We start from the raw sequence: 17,438 nt of genomic DNA, 5'->3' as shown, positions 1-17,438 counted from the left end.
GGAGGGTCAGAGAAAAAGAGGAAGACCCCCAGCGAGATGGATTAGCCAAGTGGCAGCATCGATGGACTCAAGTGTGTCAACAGTGGTGAGGTTGGCCCAGGATCGGGCAGTGTTTCGTTCTGCTGTGCATTAGGTCGCTATGGGTCGGTACTGACTTGATGGCACCTAACAACAACAATAACTATCACTATTCATGGGAGCAGCTGTCAAGAAATTAAAAGACATATTGCATTAGGAATATTTGCTGCACAAGACCTCTGTAAAGTGTTTAACAGCAAGGATGTCAGTTTGAGGACTAAGGTGTGCCTAATATTTAATTTGCCTCACATGCATGGGAAAGTTGGACAGTGAATAAGGAAGACTGTGAGTTATGATGTTGGAGATGAATATAGAAAATACTATTGACTTCCAGAAGAACAAACAAATCTGTGTTAGAAGAAGTACAGCCAGAATGTTCTTTAGAAGTCATAATGGCAAAACTTTGTCTCTCAAACTTCAGACATACTCTTTAGAGGCACCAGTCCATGGAGAAGGACATTATGCTTAGTGAAAAAGGGTCAGCAAAAAACAATAGGAAGATCCCCTCAATGAGATTGATTGGTGCAGTGGTAGCAGCAGTGAGCTCAAATGTAATTATAATTATGAGAATGGTGCAGGACTGGGCAGTGTTTTGTTGTACATAGGATTGCTATGAGTTAGTACCAACTGGATGCCACCTAACAACAAAAACAACAGGATTGTGCATAGCTAAGGAAAAAAGGGGCAACTTCAAAACTAGAAGGAACCGTGATGGTACCGTGGTTTAAGCATCGCGCCTCTCTCTGTAACTTGAAGCCACCAGCCCCACCACTGGGGCCTTCTGCTTCTGTGTATACTTATAGTCTCATAACGAGTAGGGCTGCTAACCTCAAAGTCAGCAGTTCCAAACTACCAGGGGTTCCATAGGAGAAAGATGAGGCTTTCTGTTCCCATAAAGATATATAGCCTCGGAAACCCTGTGCAGGGTCGGAACCGTCTCCATAGCACATAACCACCACCACCAAAACTTAGGGAACAGCTCTACTCTGGCCCTCAGGGATGCTGTGAGGCTTGGTTTTGGATTTAAGACATAAATGCTGGTCCCGCCATTCTCTATGAGTCAACTGCTGGGGCACTCATTCTTTCAGTGTTTAGTCCTGTATCTTCCTAATGGGGAAAGGCAAAGGGGAATAGAGACTCTGCATTAAGTTTAAGATAATGCTGAAAATGTAACATTACCAGGTATGACTACTGGTTTGTGGTAGATGCTTACTACACATTTGATAATGGGAAGAAAGAAGGCAGAAAGGAAGGAAAAGAGAGGATTATAAAGCCCTCCCCCTCTTCATAATGTACAAAAGAATTAGAGAACACAGCCCTGTATAGTGTAGGAACTTGTAGTGGCTTGAGAGCCATTTTCATAAACCTCTCTATTCATTTTTTTTTTTTAATGTGATTTGACCCTCACACATTTCCAAGACTGCTCAGACTTCTTTTTCATTTTTGTTGTATTACATTTAAAATTTAATAGCTGAAAATGAATTACTTAACATGGTTTGTCTTCAGGCATTTGTATAGATTGTATCTTCATTGAAGAGCTGGAAGGTGGAAAAAATGCTACAGAATATTCTCGTTGTACCAGTTGGGGGCAATCCAGCACTACAAATGTGAGAGCAGAGAAAAAAGTGCACCAGAAAGATCCTTTCTAACGTTGCTACCACTGCAGGAGCTGGAAGCTTTTCTTCTCAGATTAATTTATCTTGGTCCTCAGAAAGCCCTAGCAACAGTGCTGTGCTGTTAGAGCCGATTGAAAGCATCCTCTTTCCTTTTTAATGGCAGTTACCACGCCATGCCAAAGATTCTTAGATTGATGGGGAGCCTGAGCTTCAGTCTTATAGATTGACAGCTGCTAAAGCCTCTGTGGCCAGCCGCTGGTTCATGGTCACAGACTGAGTGTTGTTTCCTTATTCAGAAATATTCTGCCTTGGTGGGTGATCTAAAAGGCCCCCTCCATTAAGCCCACATGTCTATGGATAATCTCCAAGAGAAGATGCACGTATTCAGAATTTCATGGGGACCCTCACAACATGACTTTTTGGATCAACTGTTGTTAAGTGCCATCCAGTCAATTCCGATGCATAGTGACCCTGCATAGGGTTCCCAAGGACCGGCTGGTGAGTTTGAACTGCCGACCTTGGCTAGGTAGTTTATAATTGAGCTCGTGTACTCTGGCACTGCTCAGAGCAGAATAATAATGCAATATTTTTATATCCTAACAACAACAAAAAATTTACCCACGAGTACAAGCATTTATTAAGTATCTTTTTTAGATTCTATTCTAGGTTCCAGAGAAGATGCAAATGAAGTAATTGACGTGATTTCTTTATAGCACACATCTATTAGAGGGATAAAACTATACATACCTAAGATCAATGATACAGAATTGTGTGTGGTAAACTGGCTGGTGGTAGAGCAGAGAAAGGGTGATCCTGATATCCTGGAACTGTATAGAAAAATGTCATGGAGAAACACTTTGCCATGTCTACTTAGTTACGGCCATGCTTCCATCTGAGTGTTATGCAAGGCTGGCCTTAGAGCCATGCAACCGAAAACAACATTTGTTCTGGTCTTTTTCTTGGGCAAGAGGCAGTCATGTATTTGAGGCTGGTGCTATCTTCTTACAGGAGCCATCTTCATTAGTTTTGTTGAATATTATAAAGAGGAAAGGAAATGTTGTTTTTGGAAGCCTTCCTTGAAATTTCAGTGCTAAACCAATAATTCATTGCTAGTACTATTCCAGGAGAGGCTTACTGTGTTGGCAGTGAGGAAAAGAACTTATTGTGATCCGCTGTTTTATTTCACCAGTGTTTTGGCTGCTTTTATTCCTGAGTTTCATTTTTAGTTTGTCATTTACTCTATCCCATATAAATGTAATCATTGTATCTCTGTAGCTCTCTGACTATCTGCTGGATGAGACTTACAGAGCAGAATAAAAGTAATAACAGAGATACATTGGTGATTCCAAAAACCTAAGTCGATAAGATTAGAAAGTAATCTTCTTGAGAGATGAAAAAAATGTGAGTTCAAAGACAAACTTGTATTTTTTGACAACTCACAGTAAGAACTATTTTAAGGGAAATTGGTATCAGATTTATTATCCTTTTTTGAAAACTCTTGATATCTTAATCAGAGAATTTGATCAAAGTTTTTCTGCACTGATAAATAAGTTCCTTAAATTTTCATTTATATTGTTACTACTATTGCATTTTACCTGCAAGGATGACTTTCATATTGAATAATACTAACACTGACAGTGTCCCGGTACAGACACTATGGGGGTTGCTGTGTGGATATTAGGACAGTTTCAAAGGTGACATACCACGAAGATCTCATAATGAAGGTGACTCAGGTGCTAGGTAACTTCTTCAGCATCTTCCTAGCTTTGCCCTGCCTTCTTCCCTGACCCTGTATCCCATTTCTCCTCCTCAGTCTCACTTGTGTATGGACACTGCACTGTTCAACCTTTCTGCTTCTCTCCTGCTTTTGATATTCCCTCAGGGTTGAAACACCTTGAGGGAATGAATCACTGGGCTTGGAATTTTAGGTGCACAATCCTGGGAGACATATAGGTTAACTGGCATAACTTAGTTCACAAACATAATGTTCTATAATCCTACCTTGATGAGTAGTGAGTGTGGTCTTAAAAACTTGTGAGTAGCCATCTAAGATGCAACCATTGGTCTCTCCTCATCTGGACAAAAGAAGAGTGAGGGAAATCAAAGACTTGTCCAAAGGTCTAATGAGCCATGTGAACAACAGCCTCCACTGCCCTGAGACCAGAAGAACTACATGACGTCTGGCTACCACTGCTGACCACTCAGAAAGAGATACCAAGAGGAGTTCCTGGATCGAGTCAGAGAAAACTGTGGAGCAAAACTCAGGACCCTAAATAGACCAGACTTATTGATTTGATAGGGATTGAGGGACCCCTGAACTTAACTCTTAGACACCCTTCAACCCTGGGGATTAACTTTCAGCAGACAATAGACAAGACAAGAAAATGAATATATAAAATACCAGAGAGGGATACACTCCTCAGTACAGTCACCACACGTGAGCAAAGGGACAGCATATGCCTAAAAACCAAACTCAAAAGGTAGGAAAGGGCAGGAAAGAAGGACAAAAGGAAACAAGGAACCAGGGAGGACGTAGAAGAGTGCTGGTGTACTGAGGGGATGCACCCAGCGTCACAAAATAGAATGAGTATAAATTGTTAGATGGTCAACTAACTTGCTCTGTAAACTTTCACTGAAACTACAATACAAAGTTCAAAACAAAACACCTGCTACGGTGTCGAATAAAATGGATCCAAATACCATTTTCTCTTGGCAGATTAAAAACAAACAAGAAACAAAAGCAATTTTAGATATTAATTCATATGTATGAAGAACAGCTTTGCTTAATAAACCTGAAGATCATATCATCACAGGACCAGAAATTGTTAAGAGTGGCATAGTGTCACTGGACTTTATGAGTTAAAGAAAAGCAAAAGCAAATAGATGTAGAAGTATTTGAGAGGATTTTTTGTTTTTTTCCCTCTTGTCAGCATTCCAAATAACTAAGTGACTGTTTCACATCTAAGAATACTGTAGGTATCCTTACAACATTCTTCTGCCAGAATACATTGTTAAGAATTCATCTGGTATGCTCAGTATTTAAACACTGCTTCACTTACAGTAAAGTCTGCATATACACTGTTGCAAGCAAAAGAGCAAAACAGACAAGTTTTTGTTGTCGTCTCTGTTTATGACTGGTAAACTTTGATCAGTAGAAACGTCTTATGTCCTCTCCTTTGATTGCAATTCTACAATAGCAGGTAACTGTTCTGTAAGCTACATATATAACTTATCTGTATAAGTTTTACAAAAAAAGGTACTAAAATATTTGTTGATTGAAAGATAAATCAGGAGATTAGACTTAAAATGAAGGTGCCTTCTATTTTATAAACTTGGTAGCTGTTTCACACTCAGAAAATGCTAGATGTTTGGAGACTGGTGGATGGATGGATGAAAGGGATGACTGAATGAAGGGATGGATGCTCTGAATCTGGGCTTTAAAAATCAGTTAAAATTTTGTCTTTTTATGATACTCGTTTCTTCTCTTCTCAGCCCTACTGTTCACTACACCTTCACCTGAAGGTCTCTGAGAATCCCTACACGTCTGGGATCATCGCCAGTCGAGACACAGCTCCAAGCATCATAGTAGCTTCAGGTACGATGCTTGCTGTTTAAATTAGTGTTTATTTTAAGAAGCTAGACTCCTGGTATGATGCTGTAGGATCAGTGCTGGACTGCAAATGATAAGATTAGCAGTTCAAATCTACCAGTTGTTCCTTAGAAACACTACACAGGTTCACTATGAGCTGGAACTAACTCGACAGCACTTAACAACATCAAGATATCCGTATTTCACTTGTTGTTGTTAAGTGCCGTCAAGTCGGTTCCGACCCATAGCGACCCTGTACAGAGTTTCCGAGGGTGTAAATCTTTATGGGAGTAGAAAGCCTCATCTTTCTCCTGCGGAGCGGCTGGTAGTTTCGAACCGCTGGCCTTAAGGTTCACAGCCTGATTTGTAACCACTATGCTACCAGAGCTCCTTAGCAAACTAGAAATTTTCTGACAGGCGCCTAAACTGTTGACCCTGAAGCAAATCTACTGAAAACCCCTACTCAGATATGTTTACAGTCTAAACCCATTTCAGGAAACACAGACTTCAGTATAGTTCAACTTTTGCAGAATGTTCCTATACTAATGTTGATGCATTCTTTTTCAGGCAACATAGGTTCTGAATTGTCAGACAGTGACATCAGCATGTTTGTCTCCTCAGATGCAGGGAACACTTGGAGACAGGTAAGAACATTCCAGGCCATGTTACTGTAGTTTAAGTGACAGAATAATTGTCCACCGTGGTTCAGGACTGAAGAATTTGTCTGCAATGCTATACTTATGTTCTGAAGCCTGCAAATGTATTCAGTTTCCTTGTTTATGAAAGTCTTATGTCTTTGAGTTAAGCATATATTTATACAATTTGATTTTTATTTTTAATAAAGAGATTCCTTACTCAGAGAGCCTATGTAAGAAGGTTGATAAATGACAAGGAAACCAAATGATCTTAGACTGATTTTTCCCCATAAAAGAAAACCAGAAGGCCGTTGAATTTTCATATAGGGAATGTAGAGCTGAAGGTAGATTGTTTACCTAACACTAAGTTGCCTCTGTAGATTCTTCTTGCCTTGAAGTCAGAATGGAGAGGAATACAGGGATATCAAAGTAGCCATTACCCAGGTGGTCTTCTTAGATTTACATCTCCTGTGCAGAAGGTGGAGTAATAACCATCAGGATATGTATGCTAGAAAAAAAACAGAAAAGGGATCACTTTAAACTGATGTGTTTATCTGAAATGCCTTTTGTCTTTCTTCTGAATGAAAATGAGATACCCATGGCTTATAAAACAGGAGTTTAATGAGGTCTAGCAATCATAACAAGATATGTGCCTAATGCGTGCTTGTTACAGTTCAGTAAATATGTTTTAATAACCTACTGATGTTTAATTATATTACAATTACTAGCACTGTAAAATGAAATCTAATGCACAGGTAATCACACTTAGCAATGAGAACACTGCTTTAAATTTTAGATAGACATGGCCCAGATTATGGTCCAGTTGCCGCCTGGGCTTCAGGCCCTTTGTTGATCCTCACTGGGATTCCTCTATTTTAAAGATAAGACAATAGGGGGGAAATATGCTTAAGAAGCCTCAGAGCAGATCTTGGGGATATATGGGAATATAGACTACTCGAAGCAAGCTTCCTCTGAAAATAATTAGAAAGACAGAATCCCCATTTCTTCCTCCCAGCACCCCAAGAAGATAGAGTCTGGAAGTCTCTGCTTCTATAATCCTTATGTTGTAAACCTTGGCATAGAATGTAAATAGAAAAGAAAAGGGTGATATCTGTAGTGTGAGTCCAGATAAGGCTGTACTGATAAAGTGCCTGTGAGAAATTATGTGCATTTTATTGGAGACGATTGAGAGATGTTTCCAACTTGCCTCCATTTGACTTAAGTTGGTTTCTTCACATTTGGAGAAAGATCTAATGATATATGTGCTAAAAGATAAGGATTCCATTTTGATCCGAACTATCTTCTGGTGATCTTGTAACTAGAGCATCTCTGAATTCAATAGGGACATCTTCATTCAATAATACGGTGACATTTTAAAATAATTAGATCTGAAAAGAACACTTTTCAAGTCCCATCTCTTTCAGTTGCTGTGTGCATTGTCTTAGGCAAGTCACCATGTCTCTCTAAACCTTAATTTTCTCATCTGTGAAAAAGCGAGGAATGGAGAATGTTATGTCCAATGTTCTTTCCATCTAAATGTGTATAACATATGACCGTGCTGCTATTTGAAATACCAGTGACATAGTTTCCAGCATCACAGAAACAAGCATGCTTCTGCAGGATGACAAAGGAACAGACAAATGGTAGGTAATATTTGTTGTTGTTAAGTGCCGTCAAGCCAGTTCTGACCCATACCAACCCTGTATAGGGATTTCCTAGGAGCAGCTTGTGAGCTTTAACGGCCAACCTTACGGTTCAAACCAACCTTGCAGTTCAGTGCATGAACCCACAGCAACACATCAGGTAACACTTGTTGTTGTTGTTGTCGTTAAGTGCCGTCGAGTAGGTTCCAATCCATAACGACCCTGTATAGGGTTTTCGAGGAGCAGCTGGTGAGCTTGAACTGCCGACCACACCAGCGCCAGAACAAGACTCCTAATAGTCTGACATCCTAAAAAAGGGTGAGACACTGAGGGTTAATGTGCCGGACTGCAAAGTCGCTTTGAACTTCAGAGTCAACAGTTCAAGCTCACTGGCTGCTCCTTGGAAACCCTATACAGGGTCAGTGTGGGTCAGAATTGATTTGACGGCACTTAACAACAACAACAACAACAACAACAACAAAAAGGATAAGTACTGGAGTTTACCATAAAAAGCAAGGGATATAAACATGAATACATAACTACTCATTTATTGTAAATTTCCTGTGTGTCCCACATAGATTATGTCATATCAGACTAATGATATATATGTCCCATCTTAGGAAGCATAGTTATAGAACTGTGTTTTTAAAAAAAAATTAGGAAAACCTCTTGAAACTGTAAGTATCCCTGGAGGTACAGCAGTTCGCAATCAGCAGCTACTCTATGGTACTCTGCTGTCATAGAGATTGACTGCCTCTGTCCTGTAAGGGTCACAGTGAGTCTGAATCAACTCAACGGTGGTTCCTACTGTGGGCAGGAGTTTTCTCCTTATTTGGGACTAAATCTCTAAAATCTGTGTATGGCTATGCATGTGTATCTACAAGGATGTGTTTTCCTCTTCTAGATATTTGAGGAGGAGCACAGTGTTTTATACCTGGATCAAGGTGGAGTCTTGGTTGCTATGAAGCACACGTCTCTCCCAATTCGACATCTCTGGTAATGGCACCTGCTGCCCATCAGACATTCAGCTGATGTTCTGCACAGCTCAGATCTATGCAGGAGTCCAGTGGTCCAAAGACAAAATGTAACTCTGTGGGTCATGAAATGTCAATGTCTACCAAACCTAATTCACAACTTTGCGCTGTTAAAATACAGTTGTTTTACAAAAGTGAGGTGGAGAAAGACAGAGAGAGATTAAAACTAAAAACAATTCAAAACAAAAGGTCTGCGCCCTTAGGAGTGAAATTCCATTATGGTTTTTAATTGTATGACAATTCTATCTCAACAGCCTTATTCTTCCAGCAAAATCACGGATAAAATATGTTCACTTTGAGCTGGTCTCCAAGAAGCTTTTGCAGTAGTCACCTATCCGAACCACATCTCCTGGAGCTTAATATTTCCATTCATTATGTGTATTCTTCTCAAGGGTAGCTGTTCTTGACACTCTTGCTCTTACCTCATTTCACCGAATCCTGCCTTTTCTCCGGTGACATTTGGCAGCTCTGCCTGTGGGACTTTCATAACTTTCAGAGAGGTTTGCAAAAGGCTCCTTCCTGCATCTGTTTTTGAAAGTGGCTCTCTCCGTATGTTGGTGTTGTTAGGTGGTGTCAAGTTAGTTCCTACTCATAGAGATCCTACGAACAGCAGAATAAAACACTGCCCAGTCCTGCGCCATCCTCACGGTCACTGTGTTTTAGCCCATTGCTGCTGCCATTGTGTAAATCCATTTCCTTGGGGGTCTTCCTCTTTTTCACTGACCCTCCGCTTTACCAAGCATGATGGCATTCTCCTGGGACTGGTCTCTCCTGGTAACATCCAAAGTATAAGAGATGAAGTCTCACTATCTAGGCTTCTAAGCATTTTTGCTATGCTTTTCCCAAACAGATTGATTTGATCTTTTGTTAGTCTATGGTACTTAAAATATTCTTCTCCAACACCATAATTTAAATCCATCTATTTTTCTATGGCCTTCCTTATTCATTGTCCAACTTTCACATACATATGAGCTACTTGAAAACACCGTGGTGTGGGTCCGGCATTCCTTAGTCCTTATATTGACATCTTTGTTCTTGAACACTTTAAGGAGGTCATGTGCACCAAATTTGTCTAATGGGATACATTGTTGTTTGATTTCATGAGTGTTTATAGTGCACCCAGGCAAATTGAAGACTTTGAGAACTTCAATATTTCTCTAGTTATCATGATGTTATTCATTGGTCCAGTTGTGAAGATTTTTGTTTTCTTTACACTGAAGTACAATCCATACCAAAAGTTGTAGTCTTTGATTTTCATCAGTATTTTAAGTCTTCTTCACTTCCAGCAAGCAAAGTTGTATCATCTGCATATCACAGGTTGTTAATGAGTCTTCCTCCAATCCAGATGCCACATTCTTCTTCATAGAATCCAGTTTCTAGCTTACTGGCTCAGTTTACAGGATGAATAAGGATGTTGAAAGCACACCTTTCCCGATGCTAGATTGTTTAGAGTTCAAAGCTTAGTGTTCCCCCCTTTACTTATGCTTCAGTAATGACTACACAGTGGAAACTAGAGAGCATGACTCCACATTAGGTATCGGGATGCAGAAGTGAGAGAAACAAAGGGTCACCTCACAAGAAGGCATCCAGAGAGGAGGGCAGAGCAAAGGAACACATCTGTATGACCGTCATCATTGCAGACTGCTGTCTTCCTGCTCTCAACAGCCTGTCCTTCTGTGCCCATCTATCTAGGGGCATTCTACCAGCATTGGTAACAGTATAAGAAGGATGATGCTTAGAGATGGGCTGCTTGCTGTCCATTGAAGAAAACCTCATAAGACCACTGCTCTTTAGGAGTACCCATAAGGCATGTGACTAGACTGCGATTTTGGATAGAATCTTGTTGGAATCTGTGATCAGAGGAAACATCCAAATGGAAAAGAAAATTTTACCAAAGACCTAGCATTAGTTTGTTTCAGAACCTTCTCTCTTTATTGCTATTTAAACACATCTGGCTCCCAAATCACTTGGATAACTCTATAAGGGACCTTTGAAAAGTTCGAGGAAAGTTTTCCATCATATTTTAATTCCATTTTCCATGAACACTCTGAACCTTCCTTTTATGTCTGCCTTCTGATAGACTGAGGAACATTTATTCATATGAAAAACAAACTTAGACACTTGCCCCAGATGCTTTATAATTACATTCTCTCCTGGTTGATAGTACCTGTCCTTCCAAAGGATTTTGTTTTGTTGTGTGTGTTTGGTTTTTTTCCTTTTGAGATTCAATGACTTATTTGTACTCTCATTTTTCTTTCTGTCATTAGGTTGAGTTTTGATGAAGGGAGATCATGGAGCAAGTACAGTTTCACATCTATTCCACTTTTTGTGGATGGGGTTCTGGGTGAGCCTGGGGAAGAAACTCTAATCATGACGTAAGTGGACAACTATGATGCCCTAATACATGAGAGTATATTAAGAAAAAGTTGTCTTATAGCAAAGCCTGTTTGATTTTCTGCGGCGAGATTTTAAGACAGCAGAGTCAGTGTGTCTGAGAGCAAGATTCCCAAGCAAAGAAAAAGAAAAAGAAAAAAATGTGGGCAGCCATCTTTTTTTTTTTGGACTTTTTGATAGTTTTATTAAAAAGTTGTTATTGAGATGACGCCAGTTCTGGTGGCCTCATGTCTGTCAAAGTAGAACTGTGCTCCAAACAACATTTAATGACTGAGATTTTGGAATGAGATTGTCAGGCCTTTCTAAGACATCTCTGAGTAGACTTGGGCCACCAACCTTTCAGTTTAATAGTCCCGTTTGCTCCACCCAAGGACTTTTCTTACTAGTTATTAAAAACCCAATTTGAGATGTGTCAACAGAGGATAAAGCCATTTTATTTCTCTAACTGGGCTTGGATAAACCAGAAGTGATTTAAAAAACCAAAACAAAATAATGCTATAAATTTTAAATTGTAATCACTAACAATCTAGATTATACATAAAATCACAGGCATGTAAGAAGAGTTTTACTTTAGACAGAACACAGATCTTGATCAAAAGCGCACAAAGGATTTTCTTTTTCTCTGGCTCTTTACCTAATCCAATTGTGAGGCATATTAGGAAAACCGCAAGAACAATCTGTTCTTGCGAAATTCAATTTGTGCTCGTTTCTGTTTGGAAATTGATGATCATTAATTTGTGAAAGATTTGATTAATGATTCTGTTGCCTATCGGCTTCAAAATATGGCCCTTGTATTTGAAATATGAAACTGTGATTCTTTCGCTTCCCTTGAAAAATTCGACATGGAAAACAGAAAGTCATCAATGAAGATTTTTAAATGAAAGTGGATAGTTGGCACATTGTTCATTGGGTTTCTTTTTATTTTAGCCACCTTTTTTTAATGGTAGAAAACAACAACAAAAGTAAATATACTTAATGGTTAATTTTTGCCCATGGTAAACATACCTAGATAGTAATTTCATCCAGAATGTGGATTTATCCAATTTTTATACTTGTAAAACATAAAAAAGGAACTGACCAAAAGGTTTGCTTTGTGACTTCCATCCACGCCTGTGAGTGGTGATTTCAAATCTCTCATGAAATACCTTTCTTTGAAAGGAGAGTAGATCTCAAAGTGTCAGAAATGACCACAGTTGTTTAACATGGTTGCCTACTTTTCCTAGGAACTGGTAGGAAGTTACATATCTCAGAAACCATGGGAACCATGCCAGTTAGCAATGGAACCTTAAAATAGTATCATTCTGGGCAACATAGAAGGCAGTATTTGTAATTTTTCTGAACAATTCTTTTTGTACAGTGTATAAAAGTGGCCTCTGGAGTCTGATTGGGTGGGATCTGACTCTGCAGGTTATTAATGTTTGCAGTGTTTGCATACTTCGCTGTTTGCAATTGAGTGAAGCTCTTGTAAGCCTCAAATTCCCCATCTGTGTAGTGAGCCAGTAATACGAGTAAGAGCCACTTTGTAAGTGAGTTTGGAAGGTTAAATCATATGATCCATTGAGCATTGTGCCCAGCAAACACTCAGCAAAGGTTGTTTTCACTGTTGGAATTTTGATTATTCTTATCATCACGGGCTCTGCAGAGTGTTCGGACACTTCAGCCACCGCTCTGAATGGCAGCTGGTCAAAGTGGACTACAAGTCCATTTTCGATAGACGGTGTGCCGAGGAGGACTACAGACCCTGGCAGCTGCACAGTCAAGTAAGAAGAGAGTTGAGGTTGGGGTCTGGGTGGTAGGCATGGGAACTTGGGGGTATGAAAGTGGTAAAGATACAAGAATTGGGGTTCTCTAGACCAAAAATAGGAGCTCTGATAGCATAGTGGTTGCAGGTTGGATTGTTAACCTTAAGGTCAGCAGTTTGAAACTACCGTGGGAGAAAGGTGAGGTTTGTGAGGCTTTCTGCTCCCATAAAGACTTACAGCCTCAGAACCCTATACGGGGTCATGATGAGCCACAATCGACTCCACAGCATACCACCAGCAGACCAGAAATGCTCAACTCATGCTTTCTGACATGTTTTGTGTTCTACAGGAGTGAACAAACACAACATTTATAGCTTGTTGTGAAGTTTCTGTTTTTATTGTGCTGGGATATAATGAGATAAAATTCAAATGTGTTTGCCTTAGACTTACAACTTTAAATGAAATACACACTCAGCACTAAAATCTGAACATAATTCATCTGAGCATGTCATATGGTTGGAGGGTGGGGGCGGGGATGAGGAAAGTTCTTCAATTTTATCTTGTTGTGTAAACAGAAGCATAAAATAATAAAATTGTGCTTTGTGAGCCATGCCAAAGAAAGCCATCCTTGCCATTGCTGTGTTTCCCTGGACTTAGGTATTGCTTCCTGCCTCCTTCCAGGGGACTCATGGTACAAGGATGCAAAATTTTCATAGGAAACTCTCCCTCGCCCTGGTCTATCAGCTATTCAATTCAATTCATTTCAAACTGCTGTATTGAAAGCATCTCTCCTTTGATTTCCCTAGACAGATCTCATCCTGCAGGCCTCTCAAAGGACATGACAGAGGTTTTTGCTTTTGCGGTAGAAACACCACTGTATTCAGGCACTGAAATCTTGTAGACCCTGAGCCTAGACTAAGTAATATATTTACATGCAAATGTGTTAGGGAACCTGGCAAAGTGAGTCTGCTCAGAAAAGGCAGTTCATTGTCGATTAAACAAAACTCTGTTCTCATCCTTCCAGCACACAAAAGAAGCTGTATATTTGATGGAATGGCCGCATCAGTTAGAAACACCCACTCTCTTCAGTGGCTCTGCCTTAAAATTAGAGTTCATTTACGTTACTGGTATTTTCCCCTTTGGGATGCACAAGCATTATGATATTGGAAACTTGTATTATGGAGAAACACTGACTTCAGTTCCTTAGAATATCTGATAGAAAAGCATAAAATCAGTGCTATACAGCTGTGTGGGCAGAAGCATAATACATAAGGACAAAATAAAATAGGTCTTCACATTCCTTAGCCTTCATTTTCTTTTATATGATCACAAATGACTGCATGCATTTTTTATTACAGGAGAATTCACTTTAATGACTGTAGACTTACAGACAATACACTTGACTATAGACTGCCCCTTACGGTACTTACCTGTGTGTACTTGACTATAGACTGCCCCTTATGGTACTTACCTGTATGTACCTCTTGGCACTGTGACTAACATCCTGCCAAATAAAGGTTTGCTGAATGCACAAGAATTGAGATTCTTTGGGACATACTCTTTTTTTTTTTTTTTTTAATGTTTTATTGTGAATTATGTGATAGCTTACATGGAAGAACATTAGTTTTACATTCATCCTATTGTATATCGTTTCATTGCCATGGTTACAATCTTCTCCATGCATCATCAACCAACCAAAGGATATACACTGCAAGTCTGCCCCCTGTCTTCAGCACACAGCCCCTCTCCCTCTCTGGGTCTAGAGTCCCTAACTGCTCCATCTCTCCATGTCATCATCTCTGCCTCCATCTCAGGCATCACTGCTTCTCTGGGTAGGGTCCCATTCTCCGCTCTTCTCCCTTTGATTGTCCCAGGGACCTCCGCTCCTAGACTTCAAAGTTAATCACTCCCCTCCTTGCTACAAAATGTCTACTTTTATATTTCCAACCCTCACAATCAATCCTGATTACAATTATTCACTGTTGTATCACGAGAGACCCATTCGCATTTCCTTCATTCAGCCCCGCCTAGACAGATTGGATACTACTTAGTGAAGATTCTTCCGTCCTCCACACCCTCTGGATTGAGGTTCCCTCTTGAAAGCTTGTAAGCCAGGCAATTCTTGCCTTTGTAACCACCCCCACCCCCACACACATTACGGGTAGCCAATGTTCTTTTGGACATACTCTTGATGTTTCGGATTTCCTTTATAGTCACCTTCTATAATAAGGTTCCAAGGGTCGAAAAGAAAATGTTGTTAGCACAAAGCAGACTGCCAATGTCTAGGTTACACTGAACATTGAAAGCAGCTTCCTAAACTGGCTGATGTTGAGCGGGGAAAGCCCAAGAAAACTGCTTAATTGCATGTGATCTTGCCTTCTTACAGGGGGAGGCATGCATCATGGGAGCAAAAAGGATATATAAGAAGCGAAAATCAGAGCGGAAATGTATGCAAGGAAAATATGCAGGAGCTATGGAATCAGAACCCTGTGTCTGTACAGAGGCCGATTTTGACTGGTGAGTTTGCATGGCAATTCAGTCAGTAGAAGATTGACTTTAATGAAAATTTAGGTTTGAAATCACAGTGACATACATAAAACTAAGTGACAAACCTCATTTTTTTGTTTTTGTTTCTGTTTTTTTATTTGTTCTTCTAAAATTATTCTTTGAAGATATCAGGGATTACCAGCTCTGTGTGTGTGTGTGTATATATATATATATGGGAAAACCTAGAGTTTCTTTAAACTTAAAAAGGATTTTCTAGGTGGATAGTAAATATCTTTACTGATTTAATGGTGCCTCAGGAAGAAATTGGATGGTATTGCCAGTCACCTTTTATACATGTAAGAATTGGACAGTGAGTAAGGAAGACCATAGACGAATCCATGTATTTGAATTATGTATGGTATTAACAAAGAATATTCAAAGTACCAAGCACTGCCAGAAGAACTAATAAATCTGTCTTTGAAGAAGTACAACCAGAGTGCTCCTTAGAAGCGAAAATGGCAAGACTTCCTCTATTGTACTTTGGATATGTGGTCAGGAGGTACCAGGCCTTGGAGAAGGACATTGTGCTTACAAAAGTGTAGGATCAGGGAAAAAGAAGAAGACCCCCATGAAAATGGATTGACACAGTACCAACAACAATGGGCTCAAACCTAACAAGAACTTTAAGCATGGCTCAGAACCGGCAGTGTTTCATTCCATGGTGCATGGGTTCACTATGAGTCCAAACCAACTCAGCAACCACAGGAAGAAAAGAGAGGCACATCCACTCTGTAAGGTTTCAGATGGCAACATTTTAAACAATAAGTGAACTTCTAATGAAGCCAATATATTTACCCTCTTAATAAAAGTTTCCTAGACACTAGAATATCCGGCAGTGCGAGAGCAGCCTTGATGACAGCAGATTTTCTGTTGCTGAGAGTTTCCAAACAGAGATAACTGATTACTGTTCATCAAATGTGGAAAACCATTCTGAGTTCATTGCAAGGATAGATTCAGTGGCCTTGTGAATCTATGACTTTGAGTCTAGTGGTGAGTCTAAAGAGATTTCACCCTCTATGAGCACTGGGCCACGAAAAACACGGTCTGTTGTTCCATAGGTAAAATAGGAGGCTTTCTGCTTCCACGACCTTATAGGGTCTTTATGAGTCGGAACTGACTTAATGGCACTTAACAACAACAACCAGTACTAGGGAGATGAATCTAAGTATTGCTATGGTGTGCTTCCTGTGGCATTTGCTAAGCAGCAAGCTGGTTTGTAGGGCTTAACATGTGCATGCTTTATCCTAGGTTAGAGTTAGAGTTCCAGTGACATTGAGCAATTATTGGGTATTCCCCACTTTTTGTAAAGTCACTTTATGCTACTTTGCTTTTATAAAAGACCTCCCTTGGTATCTGTCTTCCATAACTGAAAGGAATCTGATGACAACTTTCTTTTTTACCAAAAAAACCCTCAAAACTGTGAAACTGGTGCTGAGCATTTGTTTGCAGCATAATGTTAACAAAAGTAGCCAACAAAAGTTAACAAAAATAGTTAACAAAAGTGTAAATGGTGGGTTAGTGGTTATATACTCATGGAGCACCAAGCTCTGTCCCCAGGAACTACATCGCAGCAGAAAGCCACCATCATTATGTAATGTATCCGTGTATACTACATGTTAGTTTTATTTTAGGTTTAATGCATTATTTGGCATGATTTGAAAAGTTATTCTGGAGATTTGAGAATGCTCAAAAATGTTTCCCATATGAAATAATGATAATTGCTTCTTTACTCTATGCCACTTTGGCTTATGAAAGATTTCATAGTAGGCCTCTACTTTCATACAGGGAGGAAAATTTTCGACTCCCTTGGTTGTTTCCCTCTACTTTTCTGTTACTCTTTTACTGTCTTTTTTTTTTTTTTTTTTTTTTTTTTTTACTTATATTAGTTTAGAAATTTTAGTTTTGAAAAGCAGTTGGTAATAGGTATCTAAATGTTAAGTGATTAGAACTTGATAGAACTGAAGTCTTAGTTTTTACAATATGATCATTTGTTTCTAACAGTTTAGCAATCCCAGTTCAAATAATAATGAAAATATCAACGATTGGGATGAGATGTTGGGTATACACACACACACACACACACATCTTAGAAAAAGTAGGCCTTTTCTCATACTAGACCTATGAATACCAGGTGTAAATGGTGGGTTGGTGGTTATATAC

General features: G+C 39.5%; 1 protein-coding gene across 3 annotated transcripts in view; it reads left to right on the top strand.

Annotated features, from left to right (window-relative positions):
- The window catches only part of SORCS1 (sortilin-related VPS10 domain containing receptor 1), a 749,465-nt gene that overhangs the window by 611,450 nt on the left and 120,577 nt on the right, over positions 1-17,438 (top strand). For all 3 annotated transcript variants that reach the window (XM_006831326.1, XM_006831324.1, XM_006831325.1), the window contains exons 11-16: positions 5,187-5,289; positions 5,851-5,927; positions 8,466-8,557; positions 10,863-10,970; positions 12,632-12,749; positions 15,118-15,248. In XM_006831326.1, coding sequence (XP_006831389.1) covers positions 5,187-5,289; positions 5,851-5,927; positions 8,466-8,557; positions 10,863-10,970; positions 12,632-12,749; positions 15,118-15,248 — 629 coding nt within the window. The remainder of the gene's footprint in view (positions 1-5,186; positions 5,290-5,850; positions 5,928-8,465; positions 8,558-10,862; positions 10,971-12,631; positions 12,750-15,117; positions 15,249-17,438) is intronic.

Source organism: Chrysochloris asiatica, unplaced genomic scaffold (genome assembly GCF_000296735.1).
Source record: "Chrysochloris asiatica unplaced genomic scaffold, ChrAsi1.0 scaffold00003, whole genome shotgun sequence".
Taxonomy (NCBI): domain Eukaryota; kingdom Metazoa; phylum Chordata; class Mammalia; order Afrosoricida; family Chrysochloridae; genus Chrysochloris; species Chrysochloris asiatica.
Note: the sequence above shows the minus strand (reverse complement) of the source record. Positions and strands in the feature narration are given on the sequence as shown.